Source organism: Gracilinanus agilis, chromosome 3, assembly GCF_016433145.1.
Source record: "Gracilinanus agilis isolate LMUSP501 chromosome 3, AgileGrace, whole genome shotgun sequence".
NCBI lineage: Eukaryota > Metazoa > Chordata > Mammalia > Didelphimorphia > Didelphidae > Gracilinanus > Gracilinanus agilis.
The window spans coordinates 28,026,305-28,041,936 of NC_058132.1; the positions used below are offsets into that span (position 1 = coordinate 28,026,305).

The 15,632-nt window shown below is 52.5% G+C and overlaps 1 protein-coding gene across 7 annotated transcripts in view; it reads left to right on the forward strand.

Moving 5' to 3' along the window:
- Positions 1-13,658, forward strand: part of SUPT5H (SPT5 homolog, DSIF elongation factor subunit) — an 18,827-nt gene extending 5,169 nt beyond the window's left edge. For 3 of the 7 annotated variants that reach the window (XM_044667427.1, XM_044667425.1, XM_044667429.1), the window contains exons 2-30: positions 1,049-1,159; positions 1,821-1,989; positions 2,719-2,784; positions 3,506-3,517; positions 3,993-4,062; positions 4,275-4,343; positions 4,429-4,494; positions 4,826-4,856; positions 4,952-5,020; positions 6,089-6,340; positions 7,014-7,103; positions 7,191-7,261; positions 7,985-8,090; positions 8,960-9,053; positions 9,178-9,314; positions 9,425-9,580; positions 9,670-9,816; positions 9,898-10,044; positions 10,140-10,265; positions 10,362-10,446; positions 10,555-10,668; positions 10,751-10,853; positions 10,984-11,111; positions 11,256-11,361; positions 11,503-11,661; positions 12,106-12,268; positions 12,506-12,709; positions 12,882-12,977; positions 13,250-13,658. In XM_044667427.1, the coding sequence (XP_044523362.1) occupies positions 1,070-1,159; positions 1,821-1,989; positions 2,719-2,784; positions 3,506-3,517; positions 3,993-4,062; positions 4,275-4,343; positions 4,429-4,494; positions 4,826-4,856; positions 4,952-5,020; positions 6,089-6,340; positions 7,014-7,103; positions 7,191-7,261; positions 7,985-8,090; positions 8,960-9,053; positions 9,178-9,314; positions 9,425-9,580; positions 9,670-9,816; positions 9,898-10,044; positions 10,140-10,265; positions 10,362-10,446; positions 10,555-10,668; positions 10,751-10,853; positions 10,984-11,111; positions 11,256-11,361; positions 11,503-11,661; positions 12,106-12,268; positions 12,506-12,709; positions 12,882-12,977; positions 13,250-13,393 (3,270 nt within the window). In that variant the 5' untranslated portion in view covers positions 1,049-1,069 and the 3' untranslated portion in view covers positions 13,394-13,658. Of the gene's footprint in view, positions 1-138; positions 231-720; positions 1,160-1,820; positions 1,990-2,718; positions 2,785-3,505; positions 3,518-3,992; positions 4,063-4,274; positions 4,344-4,428; positions 4,495-4,825; positions 4,857-4,951; positions 5,021-6,088; positions 6,341-7,013; positions 7,104-7,190; positions 7,262-7,984; positions 8,091-8,959; positions 9,054-9,177; positions 9,315-9,424; positions 9,581-9,669; positions 9,817-9,897; positions 10,045-10,139; positions 10,266-10,361; positions 10,447-10,554; positions 10,669-10,750; positions 10,854-10,983; positions 11,112-11,255; positions 11,362-11,502; positions 11,662-12,105; positions 12,269-12,505; positions 12,710-12,881; positions 12,978-13,249 lie in introns of those variants that run through there. The other 4 variants (XM_044667428.1, XM_044667430.1, XM_044667426.1 and 1 more) reach the window with 4 other exon arrangements.
- Positions 13,659-15,632: the final 1,974 nt, after the last annotated feature.

The window sequence follows — 15,632 nt, forward strand, 5'->3', positions numbered from 1 at the left end:
GCCCAAGGGGGGCAGTGGGGTAGAGGGAGTGTGACGGGGAAGTTGCGGGCGTCTGCCGGTGCGGGGGTGGCAGGGGTGTGCACGTGTGATTGTGTCACAGTGTTGTGGGGGTGGGACCCGGCCTGGACCGGGGAAGAGGAGGCGTGTGGAGGCGCGGGCGCATGTGCGGGGCCTGGGCTGGACGTGGCACAGCGGGGGGCTCTGGGCCGGCTAGAAGAAGGGGCGAGTGTGTGAGTTTGAGCTGGGTAGGCTGAGAAATACCGAAACGGATCGGGCTTGAGGAGGGGAGAGGCGGGACCTGCCGATGGTGGTGGGGCTTCCCCGCCTTTCCTCCGCGGCTCCGACCCCCTGACCCAGCCACTTAGACGTTCAGGGTCCCCTCTGGCCTCTGGGTAAAACCCAGACCCCCTTCCAGCCGTCATCCCCTGCCACATTTGGGGCTCAGTCCCTTCCCACCTGTACAGAGCAGAACTGTCGATTACTTCTAAGTGCCTGTGGGTGCTTCTTCCCTCAGGAGGCCTTTGCTGCTCAGTCCAGGCGTTATCCTCCCCTCCCCCCCCCGTTCCCTGATGTTACTTCGTATTTGTTCTTGACCCTGTTGAATTAGCTCTGCTCTTCCCTCCCATGGACTCCATGCTCCCCTAGGGTACGGGTCTGTTTGTGCCGGGTCCTCCGTGCCTAGCCCAGCCCCTTGCACATAATAATAGGTGCTTGAACCCTGTTTCAGTGACTAGGACTGGCGGCAGAGGGCCTTGGTTTGTTTGGTGTTTGTGCACGGATGTCTGTGTCTGAGGAGATGGGCCCAGGTCTCTCTGGGAATGGTTTCCTTTGTGGGTTTGGAGAGAGAGCAAATAGAGGATTCTTAGGTAGGAAGATGGAGGGAAAGGGGCTTGTGAGGAAATAGCATTTGAAGCCCGAAGGATTGGTGGGGGATCAGGAGGATCCTCCTTGGTGTTAAAGAGATGAGGCCATTGGGGCACCCTTTGTCCTGCTGCCTGATTTGTGGGAGCCCTTGCCCCTGATTCAGGTCCCCTTTCCCCTTGTTTAGTTTGACCCGAAGACCTAGAAGATGTCTGACAGCGATGACAGCAACTTTTCTGAGGAGGAGGAGGAGGACAGTGAACGAAGCAGTGATGGGGATGAGGCTGAAGAGGTTGAGGTGAGTGCTGAGGAGGGGTTCAGGCTGAGCAGGTGTGGTGCTGGGGGTGGGGCGCTATCACTTCCCAGGGCACCGCCTCAGAACCCAGCTCTCTGGCACCCTCTGCTGGGGTCTGGATGCTTCTAATTCTCATCCGGGTCTTTGGTTCCTTGACACTCAAGAGAAATGGGGAAAGTTTCCATCCCTGGTCCCAATGCCCACTGGCTGCGTTGTCTGTCCTGTAGCTGGTAGAGGAGGCCCCTGTAGAGCCCCATTGATGGGAATCACTCACCAGGGAGGGACCTATTCTACATCCTGACTTCATAGACTTTTAGGCCTCCTTGGATGACCACTCCCAGAGACTATGTAGAACTCCTTTAGAGGCAGGATCTTGACTTGAGGGCCAGCTCTGTCCTTACAGTGGAACCTTGGGCAAGTCACTGCCTCTCTTTATAAAATAGAGGGGTTGTATCCATTGGTCTCTGAAGACCAACTCTAATTCCACGAACCCCAGCTAGGTTGTTTGCTCTGTGAGCTTCTTCACCTTCACTGGAATTGTTCTGAGGAACAGAGATGGGTGTCATGGGGGTTCTGGTTATTGCTTTTCTTCTGGCTAGTTCTCTTGGTATTGGATGGTTGAGCTTAAAGGCCCCCAACCATCACCTCACCTCCATCCTTCCAGCAGGTAGAGGAGGAGCGAAGGAGTGTGGCGGGCAGTGAGAAGGAAGAAGAGCCTGAAGAAGAGGAGGAGGAGGAGGAAGAAGAGGAATATGATGAAGAAGAAGAGGAAGAAGATGATGACCGTCCCCCCAAAAAGCCAAGACATGGGGGTTTCATCCTCGATGAAGCTGGTGAGTTGAATGGGCTTGCTTAGGGGAGGATGCCTGACCCTTTGGTCTCTCTTGGGTTCCTCAGAAGTGCTTGGAAAATACTGAAGTTTTGGGTGAGGGCATCATTTTGGGAATATAAGTTCTGTGGATTCCCCCAAATACTTGGCTATCTCTGGGTCATTTTCCCTAACCTTTTCTCTAAGCAGATTTTTTTAAGTCCTTACTATCTGTCTTAGAATCAATGCTCAGAATTAGTTTTAAGGTAGAAAGAGCAGTAAGGGCTAGGCAGTTGAAGTTTAATGACTTTGCCACGGTCTTACAACCAGGAAGTATCTGAGGTCAGATTAGAATCCAGGTCCTTCTGATTTCACATTTGGTGCCCTATCTACTATGTTACTTAGGTACCCCTAAAACAAATGTTCTTAACCTGCGGTCTATAAACTAATTGCATTTCAGTATAATCGGTTTTCTTGGTAACTTTTCTTTTGTGCATTTAACATTAAAAATGTGGGTTTTACCAGACTGCCTGAGGAGGCCATAACACAAGAACAGGCCAGAAGCCTTATACTCTGAGGACTCAGGCTCCAGAGTGGCCTTTGCTTGTACCATGTCCTTCCCCCCAACTTGTGGCCTGCCCTCTGGCTCTGTAGGGGGGGCAGGGCTTGTTAGGAGAGGGGTCCCCAAGGGCTTGTGGGGAGGGGTACTTCTGACTGTCCCAGTCTCAGTCCTTTCCTACCTGGGCCTTTGCAGATGTGGATGATGAGTATGAAGATGAAGATCAGTGGGAAGATGGAGCTGAGGACATCCTAGAGAAGGGTGAGTGGGTAGGAGAGCCTCTCCTTCTGCCTCCCCCAGCTCTGCTGGGCCTGGTGTATGTGGGGGAGGGACTTGCACCAGGAGCTAGACTGGGTTGAGGAAGGAGGGAAGGAAAAGGATGGGGGGTTGGGAGAGGCCAATGTCTTGAGATTCCAAGATAGGGCCTTTTATGGGGGAGTTGGGATGGCCCCAGAGCCTATCCCCCTCCAGTCCCTCATCTGCCTCCGCTATCACTCAGCTTCTTTCTGTTGCTGCACATGAGTGGGGGGGGGGGCTTAGGAAAAGAATATGTTGAGGGTCTCTGGGAGTACTGTGGCCCTTTCCCCAGTCTTCTCTCCTAGAAAGGCATCATTTGGGGAGTGAGGGTGGGCTTGGATCCCTGCCCTCTCTTGGGACCATAGCTTTTTTCATCTCTGCCTCTGCCCTTTGGCTCCCCTAAGCTGTCCCCCAGCTTCTTTTCCCCCTGTTTCTTTGTGCTGTGCGGTTCATACATTCCGGCTTTCCCGTGCCTCGCCTTCGATTTTGATTTTGTCCCTTCCTATGTTCCTTCACCCATTATTCCTGGTCGGTCCCTTCCCTGGCCTGACCCCACCCTACCTTGGTTGATTTTGCTGATATAATTTGGCTCATACTGTGTCTGCTCACGCCCTCCACCACCTCCTCCACCACCACCACCACCACCACCTCCACCACCACCACCACCACCTCCTCCTTCGAGTAGAAGAGATTGAAGGTAAGAGTCAGGGGTGTTTGGTCCCCCAGCCCTTCCCCTTTCTCCTGCTGCCCTGCCCTACAGTACAGCATCCCCCTGGTAAGGGAGGGAGGGAGGAAAGTTCTCTGTCCTGGGCTGGGGCTCATCAGTTAGGAGGAAAAATCAGCATCTCCTCTTTTGGACTTGACAGATATATTTATCAATAATGACTGAGATATCCAGCTAGCTAGCCCCTGGGTGTTTGCTCCAGGCACCCCTGGGCTAGAGATCAGGGCTGGGTAGGCCTGAGGCAAGGGGCAAGGATGCTTCTTAGCCTTGATCATCATCTAGATTTTCTCTTCCTCTCCTCCCCCAATCGGAGTCTCTGTCCTTCCCCATCTCCTTCCCACAGCAGAGGTCAGCGTCCATTTGCCTGGGATGCAGGTAGTTGTGCCCTTGTCTCTTCCCTTCCCCTGCCTCTTGCCTCTGTCCCACTGGGGCTTCATCTTTCTTGCAGCATCCAACATTGATAATGTCGTCTTGGATGAGGACCGCTCTGGGGCTCGACGCCTCCAGAATCTCTGGAGGTGACTAAGTTTGGGGGGGGGGTGAGGCAGGATGGCACTGGGGAATGGGGGAGGGCTTTGGTTCAGGTCTCAGCTGTGATCCCCATCCTCTGGGTGGCTTCTGAGCCTTAGTTTCCTTATCTGCAAAATGCAGCTATTGGTGATTTCCAAGCCTTCTAGCTGATCTAAATCCTGTGAATTTGTGGGTAACGCTCATTCCTTTTCTGTCACAGGGATCAGCGAGAGGAGGAACTGGGCGAGTATTATATGAAGAAATATGCTAAATCATCTGTGGGAGAAACGTAAGCATGTCCAGACTTGGGGGGTAGTGGAGTTGGCCAGGATTTGGGGATCGTTACAATCCTGACCTGTAACCTTTCCTCACAGTGTGTATGGAGGGTCTGATGAGCTCTCGGATGACATCACTCAACAGCAGCTGCTGCCTGGGGTCAAGTACGTTGGGTTGAAGGGAGGGATCTAATGTGCAGGGGATCTTGGGGTGGGGAAACAGGCAGCTCCGAAACTGGCTCCAGCTGGAGGCAGTGTCATTACTGAGACCCCTAAAGGGGGAGCTGGGATGAGGGCATCTTGGGTTGTAGAGGGGCCCCTGAATGTACTGTTGGCTGAAAGTCCTGGATGGAATTGTGCAGATGTGAGAAAGGAGGAAGGACCTGGCATGGCACTCCAGGTGTGGCATGGACATGGATGGCTCAGCAAACTTTGCTGTCACCCCCTTTTGGTTGGAGGGACCCCAGTAATTAAAACTTTTTCTCCCTCTTCCTAGGGATCCCAATCTGTGGACTGTGAAATGTAAGGTAAGTCTCTTGGCCTGGGAATGAGATTCAGGGATTAGGAGGAAGAATGCTCTATCTGTACCCCTTGTCTTATCGTATACCTCTGTCTTCACCAGATTGGGGAGGAACGAGCTACAGCAATAGCCCTCATGAGAAAATTTATTGCCTACCAGTTTACCGACACAGTAAGTGGTGGTCCTGGGAAGGGCTGGAGACCTACTCCTGAGAGGGATGGCTAATGAGGAATTCTTCTCCCTCTTTATGCCCTAGTGTGGGGGAAGGGGAATCAGGTACAGGGAGAGAGGACTCCATCCCTGACAGAAGATCCTACTTGTGCACTAATCCAGAGCAACTCTGAGAGACTTAGGAGAAAGAATGCTATCCATCTAGACCAGTGGTTCCCAAACTTTTTTGGCCTACTGCCCCCTTTCCAGAAAAAATATTCCTTAGCCCCCTGGAAATTAATTTAAAAGAAAATTTCAATAGCAATTAATAGGAAAGATAAATGCACCTGTGGCCATCACTGCTCCCCTGGATCACTGCGGCAGCCACCACTTTGGGAATCACTTATCTAGAGAAAGAACTGTGGGAATAGAAATTCAGAAGAAAACACATGATTTATCACTTGTTTATTTGGGTATATGATTTGGGGTTTGGGTTTTAAAAGATTGTTCTATTACAAAAATGGGGTTTGAGAGATAATATATGTATAATCCAGTGGAATTGCTTCTCAGCACTGGGAGGGGAAAGGGAGACAACATAAAATCATGTAACCATGGTGGGGAAAAAAAGATCCTGCTCACAGAGGGCCACCTGGGACTCTCCTCCCAGGTTAGGACTTTGGTAGGTGAGGCTTATCTCTTGCAGTCAGTTCTGGGACCCCTTCAAGGCCTATTACTCAGGGCTATGGTGCTGTAGGGACTTCATGAGCACAGCCCACTGAACGTTGAAAGGCTCCTTGTCTCTCCCCATCAGACCAGAAGGGCCACTGTTCTCTCTTCCCATGAAGATGCTTATTCAAATCTGTCTCCTTTCCAGAAGGCAGTTATGAGTTTTCCTTAGTGCCTGCCTCTGGTGTCCAGGCACCTGTTGGAGGCAGAAAGCAGACCAATGATTAGCTAGAACCATTGATGAGTTTGTAGTTCTCAGTGCTGAAGGGGGGGGGCTTGAGTGAATATCTGGACTGAGAAGAAAATCTTTGGAGGGACCTGACATGAGATGACGGTGGTGATTGCCATGTTTCCTCTCCACAGCCATTGCAAATTAAGTCAGTGGTGGCCCCAGAACACGTCAAGGGCTACATCTATGTGGAGGCCTACAAGCAGACACATGTGAAGCAGGCCATCGAGGGTGTTGGCAACCTTCGCCTAGGCTACTGGAACCAGCAGATGGTGCCCATCAAGGAGATGACAGATGTGCTCAAAGTAGTCAAGGAGGTCACCAACCTCAAGCCCAAGTCCTGGGTCCGTCTCAAGAGAGGCATCTACAAGGATGACATTGCCCAGGTACTTGAGGCTGGGAGAGACTGCCCTGGGAGCTGGTGGTTGTAGAATTGGTATAGTTAGAAGCCCTGGGCTCCAGTCCATTCTCTTCATCTAGGACTTTGTGCACCACCTTGGGCAAAGACTGTTCTACTGGTGGGGAGGGAGGAAGGGAAGGGAGAATGTGTGAGTGTGTGTGTGCATATGCCTCTCTGTGTGTGTGTGTGTGTGTGTGTGTGTGTGTGTGTGTGTGTGTGTGTTCGTGCGTGTGTGTGTGTGTGTGTGTGTGTGTGTGTGTGCGCGTGCGCACATTCCTAAGCCAGGGGGAATCGCACTACACCATTCCCAGATCAGTAACAGATAGTTTCATCTGCTCTCAGCTGTGGGACGTGTCTTTGCACTGACCTCTAGACGTAGCATCTTCATATTTGGCCAGTTCTTGGCATTCTCTCTTTGGGTCTTGTTGCAAACCTAGGAGCAAAGAGCTTCTGGAAGATTGCTCCCATTTTATAGATCAGGAAAAACCGAGGTTCCATGAAGTAACTTGCTCCAGGGCGCATAGCTTTCAGGTATTAGAGGCATGTGATCCAGGAGAGAGGGAGTTAGGTGAGGTGTTCCTTAGATAGCCTGGATGGGGTTTTGTGGGGAGATCTGCCACAGGCCTGAGAGGTCCTCATTATTGCTTCTGCCCCTTCAGGTGGATTATGTAGAGCCAAGCCAGAATACCATCTCTCTGAAGATGATTCCTCGAATTGATTATGACCGAATCAAAGCCCGAATGAGCCTGGTAAGGAGAGCTCCCTGACTGGGGAGAGGAAGGGTCCCAAGGGTCCCCTCCATTCATCTTCCTTTTCCTCTTCCTATATTCTCACAGAAAGACTGGTTTGCCAAGAGGAAAAAGTTCAAGAGACCCCCACAAAGATTGTTTGATGCTGAAAAGATACGGTAAAATTCACCCTCTGGGAACTCATTGAGGGCTTCTCCCTCTAGTCTCTCCTAACCACCCCCTTGCCCTCAACTTCCAGCCAGTAAGGCAGTGGAGGTCAGTCATGCCTGTGGCTTTTTCCTTCTCCCCTTGGCCTCTAGATAGACTCTGACTGATTACCCCATACCTGCCCAAGGCTTCTTCATTTTTTGATATTGGGGAACCCAATGGGGCCCTTCTCAGAATCCTGGCTGTAAATGCATAGAATAAAATCCGTAGGAGGAATACAAAGGAAGTGCAAAATATGGTAAAAAAATTTTTTTTGATGTAAAAACATTAATTGTACTCTGCAATTTCATGGTCCCAGCATTAAGGACTCTTCCTAAGTCTAAGTAGTTCTCTGCTGGCAGAATGCCCTTGATGGGAGGTCATTGCATTACCTCCTGAGGCAACCCATATGTAGCTTTGGACAACTCCTTGTCAGAAAATGTTCCTCCTATTGTCTCTGCTTGCTTAGCACCCATGGTCAGGCCGGCTCACCTGGGACACTTATCTTGGGGAAGGTCAGAAAGATGAGACCTAGTTGAATCCTTTGAGGGTTGGTATCAAGGCCCATAGCATTCCTTCCCTTAGCTGGGACCCCATTTTTCAGATGAGTAAACTTAGGCCTGAAGAATTTTAGGGATTTCCTCTTAACCCATCCCCTCCCCTTCTGCCTTCTCTGCCTTCTCTGCCTACCCTAGTTCCCTCGGAGGAGATGTGGCTTCAGATGGAGATTTCCTGATCTTTGAGGGGAACCGTTATAGCCGCAAAGGCTTCTTGTTCAAAAGCTTCGCCATGTCAGCAGTGGTGAGTGTCTGCCAGAGTTTCCCTGGCTGCCCTGCTACTTGTGAACTCCTTCTTCCTTCCTGCCAACCAAGGCTCTCTCCTAGTGCTGGGATGCTCAAACCCTGTGAAGTCTGGGCTTCCTCCTTGTCCTGGGGTCCTAGAGCATGGGGCTTTGAGCATTTGGCATGTGTGCGGACAGTTAACCAGGCGATGAGATTGACCCTGGGAGACATTGTTGCCATTTGGGGGAAGAGCAGAAAGTATTTTCTCAGCCTGGCTCTAATCAGCTGTCCTGTTGTCAGGGCAACAGGCACTTATTAAGCACCCTTTGTATGCCAGGTACTTGCCCTTTGCTGAGGATAGGGAGAAAGAGACAAACCTTTGCCCAGTTCTCAGTCTAAATTTTCTTTTAACTCCTACTGCCTGTCTTAGACTCAATACTGTGTATTGGTTCCAATGAACCAATGTAGAAAAGTGGTAAGGGCTGAGCAGTGTGGGTGCAGTGATTTGCCCAGGGTCACATAGCTGGGAAGTGTCTGAAGGCAGGTCCAGGCCTGGCTCTCTATCCACTGAGCCACCTAGCTGCTTCTTCCAGTCTAAATTAATCTGCCTGGCCCAGAATATTCAAACCACCTGAGACCTACTCATTCACTTCTATAAAACCTCATTTTTTTCCCCAACTTTGTGCCCCCTAACATGTTGAGCCTTGCACCAATCAAAGAAGGACTTCCTAGCACTTAGCCTTCTTCCTGTGGACAGTGTCTCTTCCTTATAGCTGGTGTCCTTTGGGGGGCAGATCCCCATTACAGCGGCTGGGTTACTGTGCCACGTACATGCTCCATGTTCCTCATGACCTTTCCCTCTGGTCTTCTTTTTCCATCTCTCTTTAGATCACGGAGGGGGTGAAGCCCACATTGTCAGAGCTGGAAAAATTTGAAGACCAACCGGAGGGAATTGACCTGGAGGTGGTGACCGAGAGCACAGGTATGAGCTTTGCTCCCAGCCATTTGGAGGCGGGGGGGGGGGGGAAGGGGGGGCATGCCAAGCCATGGCCACCTACACCCCTGGCCCCTTGGCTGCCCTTACTCTGCCTTCTCCCTCCCTCTAGGGAAGGAGCGTGAGCACAACTTCCAGCCTGGGGACAACGTGGAAGTGTGCGAAGGCGAGTTGATTAACCTTCAGGGCAAGATTCTGAGTGTGGATGGCAACAAGATTACCATTATGCCCAAGCACGAGGACCTGAAGGTGGGCATTTGCCTCCCATGGGGGCCAGGACTGTGGATTGGGTGGGGATGGCAGAGTGCCAGGGCAAGGAGAGAGCAAGGCCATCCTGAGCCTCTGGCCAACTCTTTTAGGACATGCTCGAGTTCCCAGCCCAGGAACTTCGAAAATACTTCAAGATGGGGGACCACGTGAAAGTAATTGCCGGGCGGTTTGAGGGCGACACAGGGCTCATTGTGCGAGTAGAAGAGAACTTTGTGATCCTCTTCTCTGACCTCACCATGCATGAGGTAGGAGCTGTGTCTGGGCAGGGCCTAGGGAGGGAAGGTCTCTGGCAAACAGCACCCCCACTTCATCTCACTTCTCTACCCCTCTCCAGCTGAAAGTGCTTCCTAGGGACCTGCAGCTCTGCTCAGAGACAGCCTCAGGTGTGGATGTTGGGGGCCAGCATGAGTGGGGTGAGCTGGTACAGCTGGATCCCCAGACTGTGGGAGTCATCGTTCGGCTGGAGCGAGAGACTTTCCAGGTGAGTTAGGGAGGGCACGAGTGGGAACTCTGGGGTATCTGGTCACTTTGGGCTGCTCACCCCATTCTCGGGCCCCTGTAGGTTCTGAACATGTATGGGAAGGTGGTCACAGTCCGGCATCAGGCAGTGACTCGGAGGAAGGACAACCGCTTTGCTGTGGCCTTGGATTCAGAACAGAACAACATCCATGTCAGGGACATTGTGAAGGTCATTGATGGCCCTCATTCGGTAAGAACGGGTTAGGGGCTCCCTGGGGAAGCAGGAACTTGGGCCAGTGGTGGGGAGGTCCAGGGGCATGTTTGTTCTGGCTTTCTTCTCCTTAGGGCAGAGAGGGTGAGATCAGGCATCTGTTTCGAGGATTTGCATTTCTCCACTGCAAGAAGCTGGTGGAAAATGGTGGCATGTTTGTCTGCAAGACCCGGCACCTGGTGTTGGCTGGAGGCTCCAAAGTGAGTTGGGCTGAGGGCTCAGAGCCTTTGGGTTGAGGGAGGCTGGGGTGTGCCCTGGTTCCTCACTCTCTCCTGCCTCTCATCTTTCTGTCCCAGCCCCGAGATGTCACAAACTTCACCGTGGGTGGCTTTGCCCCGATGAGCCCCCGGATCAGCAGCCCCATGCACCCTAGTGCTGGAGGTGAGCAGGGGAGACCCTGGGAAGCAGGATGGAGGAGAAGGGAAGAGACATTTGGGAATGAAGTTCCATGTCCCTGAGCTCTCCCCTCCTGTCATCCTGCTCCTTTAGGCCAGCGGGGAGGATTTGGGAGTGCCGGCGGAGGTGGCATGAGCCGTGGCCGCGGCCGCAGAGATAACGACCTCATCGGTCAGACTGTGCGGATCTCCCAGGGCCCCTATAAAGGTGAGTCTCTTGGCTGGTGTTAGGCTCTTGAACATCCAGACCATGACCAGCCTCCAACCTTTTCTGTGCCTTCCTTGTCCAGGCTACATTGGGGTAGTGAAGGATGCCACCGAGTCCACGGCCCGTGTAGAGCTTCACTCCACTTGCCAGACCATTTCTGTGGATCGCCAGAGGCTCACCACAGTGTCAGTAGGAGGGAAGGTTTTCTGGGGCTGGGAGGAAACTCATTGTGCCTCATTGGCCTGGGCTCTGTACCTTTTGTCCATCCACTGCCCATCTCTCTTTCTCACTCTGTTCTCCCATGTTTGCTCACAGTGGCTCCAGGCGTCCAGGGGGCATGACTTCGGCTTATGGACGTACCCCAATGTATGGCTCTCAGACACCCATGTATGTCCAAGGCTCCCGTACCCCTATGTATAGTTCACAGACCCCTCTGCATGATGGTGAGTCTCCTCATTCTGGGGGTATCAGAGGACTGAGGGAAAGGGAAAGTGGGGGTTGGAGGAGTATGGGAAGGCAATGAGGGCAGCTCTTGAGGCTCATGCAGAGTAGGAGCAGATGGAGCCTTTCCTCCTTCCCCTTTACAGGCAGCCGCACTCCACATTATGGTTCTCAGACACCCCTTCATGATGGCAGCCGTACACCAGCCCAGAGCGGTGCCTGGGACCCCAACAACCCCAATACACCATCCAGGTAAGGGGAAGGGCGTGGCAGGGGACTCCTCCACTCTCCATCCATGTGGAGGGTCTGAAATGGAACTGCATTGTGGGTGAATTAGAGGATAAGAATGATTCCCCCCACCAACCAACCATCTTTTTTTTCCTCCCCATGCAGGGCAGAGGAAGAGTATGAGTATGCTTTTGATGATGAGCCCACCCCATCCCCGCAGGCCTATGGTGGGACCCCCAACCCCCAGACACCAGGCTATCCAGACCCCTCATCCCCACAGGTCAACGCTCAGTACAATCCACAGACTCCTGGAACGCCCGCCATGTAAGTGATGTTGGGGGCCCGTCACCTTTGCTGCTTCTCCACCCATCCTCATGTCAGGTGCCTCCCCCACCCCCCTTTAACCTTCCCGGCCCTCTCCAGGGGAATCTTCTCCCTGGGTTAATGAGAGACAGAAGGCAGGGGCGTCATATTGTTGGCAATGCTCCCCAGTGCTGCCCAAACCAGATTAAAATGTCCTTAAGAAAACAGACAAATAAAGCATTTAATTGTTACATTTAAAACTGCATCAGCATGGGGCTGCAGGCATCCTTAGCTCTGGCTCTGGTGACACCCCTGATTTAAGGGAGCTTGGAGATCAGGCAGGCATGAGACACACTCACCCGTCAAAGGACTGGAGGGGCTGAGGAGCCCCTGCGCCAAGCCTCCCGGATAAGGGATGAGCTGTGGGTTCCCGCTTGTCCTCACGAGCCCTGGCCTCCCTCCCAGGTACAACACGGACCAGTTTTCGCCCTATGCAGCCCCTTCGCCACAAGGCTCCTACCAGCCCAGCCCCCAGAGTTACCACCAGGTGGCGCCAAGTCCTGCTGGCTACCAGAATACCCACTCACCTGCCAGCTACCACCCCACACCCTCGCCCATGGCTTACCAGGTGCTGGCCAGAGACCTTGGGGGCCGGGGTGGGGCGGGAAGACGAGTACTGGAGCTCCTGGTCTGGGGGAGAGACCAGGCTGGAACAGTCAGGGTGGGCTGAGAACATACCAGGGTGCTCTTAGTTGTATCATTCCTGGTGATTAGGGGGCACTTTAGTAGGTGTTTATTTATCTAATTGAATGATGCTTGTAGCTGAACTGACTGGGGAGGACGCTTCTTTCCTTTCTAACTGTAGGCTAGTCCCAGCCCTAGTCCAGTGGGCTATAGTCCAATGACCCCTGGGGCGCCATCCCCCGGTGGCTATAACCCTCATACGCCAGGCTCTGGTATTGAGCAGAACTCCAGTGACTGGGTGACCACAGACATCCAGGTGAAAGTTCGAGATACCTACCTGGACAGCCAGGTGGTTGGACAGACGGGCGTCATCCGGAGTGTCACGGTATGTAGGGGCTGAGCCTGAGGAGGGCAAGACTCAGTCACCCTGGGAAGGAGGAAGGAAGTGGGGAATCACCTGGCCCTGAGGCCTCTGAGTGGGGGGTGGGTTTAGAAGGTCCAGAAGTTTGGGGTCTGGGTGGCACTAATTGCTGGATGCATGTTTTCCCTACCCCCAGGGAGGCATGTGCTCTGTGTATCTGAAAGACAGTGAGAAGGTGGTCAGCATCTCTAGTGAACACCTTGAGCCCATCACTCCTACCAAGAGCAACAAGGTAAGGGGGTCCTGGAGAGGGTAGCTTGGGGTAGAGCAAGGGAGCTAACAGGGTTCCACTTTCAGAAAGGAAGGGAGTGCCCATCCACCCCCAATCTCACTTCTAATACAGAAGAACAATGAGCGGATACACTATCAGGGTAAAGTGACTTGCCCAGGGTCACACAGCCAGGAAGTGTCTGTGGCCATATTTGAACTCAGGACCTCTCCTATCGCTAGGTCTGGCTCTCAATTCCCTGAGCCTTACAGCTCCCATCTTGTTCCCTTTTCCAGGTGAAGGTGATCTTGGGTGAGGACCGAGAGGCCACAGGGGACCTGTTGAGCATTGACGGGGAGGACGGCATTGTGCGGATGGACCTCGATGAGCAGCTCAAGATCCTCAATCTCCGATTCCTGGGGAAGCTCTTGGAAGCCTAGTGGGGAGCCAGGGCCAGAGGATCCTCCTCATGCTTCCCCCCCATCCCCTCAACCCATCTATAGTGCTTTTCAGCCAGGCTCCAAGCACAGGGGCATGGGACACCTTGGCTGCTTTATTTTTGTTTCTTCCTTTTTGATTATTCTAAACACCTTCCACTGCCCAAAGGCAGGGCAGGGCTGTACACAGGAAGGAGTCTCCAGCTCCCCAGCCCACCCCAACCAGCCTCCCCTGTCTATGGTCTTCAAATAAAAGATTCTTTGATCAGTGCGGTCTGCCACACTCTTGGGTCTGAAGGGGAATCCGAACTGAGCTGGGGCTCAAGGGGGGCAAGGCAGGAGGGAAGAAATTGCTGGTCGAATCCCTGTTGCACAGATGGGTTCTCACTAAACCAGTAGAGTGCAAGAGGGAAGACGTCTGAAAATTGAGATCCTCCTTTCCCTTGGATGCCTTTGGCTTTTGGTGGTCCCTTTGACCCATCACCCGTGACTTCCTTTTCTATATTATACAGTCTAGCCAGATGGCTGCTTTGGATTGCTGCCTCATCAGCACTTACCACCCGGCAGTCCTGAGCTCCCCTGGCACCCTCAGGGTCACTTCCCTTCCATCTCTCCCTCCTACCTACAAGCATGCCTGTGTCTCCCATTCTGAAAATGTAGCTGACCAGCAGCCACAAAATAGTCTTATGTGGGTTGACCACCTGAAAGGGAAGCTGGGGATTGAGGGGAAATGTGGGTAGAAGGGTTTAAAGATTAAGATAGGGAAGACAGGGTAAGGAGAGGCACAAAGACTCAGGATTCTTCAGCATAACTTTCAGCCTGTCAGTGGCTCCTTTTATTGAAGTTCCAAGGAATGGGGAAAGGGAGACAGTTAATTTAACATGTGGCATGGTAGAGAATTTAACATCAGCTTGGTAAACAAGATGAAAGAGATGGAGGCTAAGAAAATGTAGTAGTAGCCAGTGCCCAGCCCAGAGGTTCATTTGACCTTTGGGACTGCAAGTGTGGGGAGGGGTCAGAATACCACAACTTTTGAGTCCCAATTCAATACAAGGAACCAGAAATCAATTATATGAAATATTGGAAATTTCTGGTACTTGAGTACATTGCTCATACGAGTCAGCTATGGAAGCATCTTTAATACTTTCATGATTTGTTTATACCTGGAACCCTACAGAAAAAACCGACACTGTCTACAACAGTGATTCCCAAAGTGGGCACCACCGCCCCCTGGTGGGTGCTGCAGCGATCTAGGAGGGCGTGAATAACTGTAAGGAGGTGGTGATAGTATGTGACAGAGGGCGCTAAGTCATATTTTTTCTGGAGAGAGGGCGGTAGACCGAAAAAGTTTGGGAACCCCTGATCTACAACTGCGAGAGGCTCTTCAGTTTCCTCCGCTCACATTTGAACTCTTGCATGCTGGCTTCCGACCTTGTCATTCCACTAAAACTACTCTTGCCAAAGTTACCAGTGATCCCTTAGTTGTGGAATCCAGTGACCTTTTCTCGGTCCACTGGAGACTTCTATCTTTCTCTCTCCTACCTCTCTGACCACTCCTCTGTCTCCGGGACCCTCTTCCATACCACTTTCCCTTGGATCAGTTAACCTAAAGCTCAGGTCCTACCATGTCAGTCCCCCCACCCTGTACTCCACAACTCTCCAGTGGTCTTCAAGGCCCTTCATAAGCCACTATCCCCCTCCTCTCCCGTCCTCCTCTCCTCTCCCCTTCAATCCATTGGCCTCAGTTTCCTCGTTTGTGAAATGGCAATTTTTTGCCAAAAGAATCCCAAATGTGGTCATGAGGAATCGGACATGACGGGAAAACAACTGAACAAAAGGAGAGAGCCAAATTGTTCTAGTTTCCCCTAGGTCTTGGAATGAAACAAAGTAGGACTCTAAGCCCTCTCGTTTCTGCTACGCGAAGCTCTTTTGACCCTTTCGGGCTTCTGTCACGACCGGCTCCTGACTTCTGTTCCTGGGCATGCATGTGTTTGGGGGTGGAGGAAGCAGGTGGCTGAAACGGGGGAGGGGAGAAATATAGAAAGCGGCGTCCTCTCATTGGCCGAAACCGCCACCCTCTCCGCAGGCCATTGGGTGCGCTTCGGAAGGGGCGGGGGAAGACAGGAACCCTGTCTCTTCGTTGGTCAAAGGCGCGCCTCGCTCCGTGCGTTCATTGGCCGACCCTGGCAAGGAGACGAGTCGAACGGGGCGGGACCTGGCGGCGGCGGCGGCGACTGTGGCG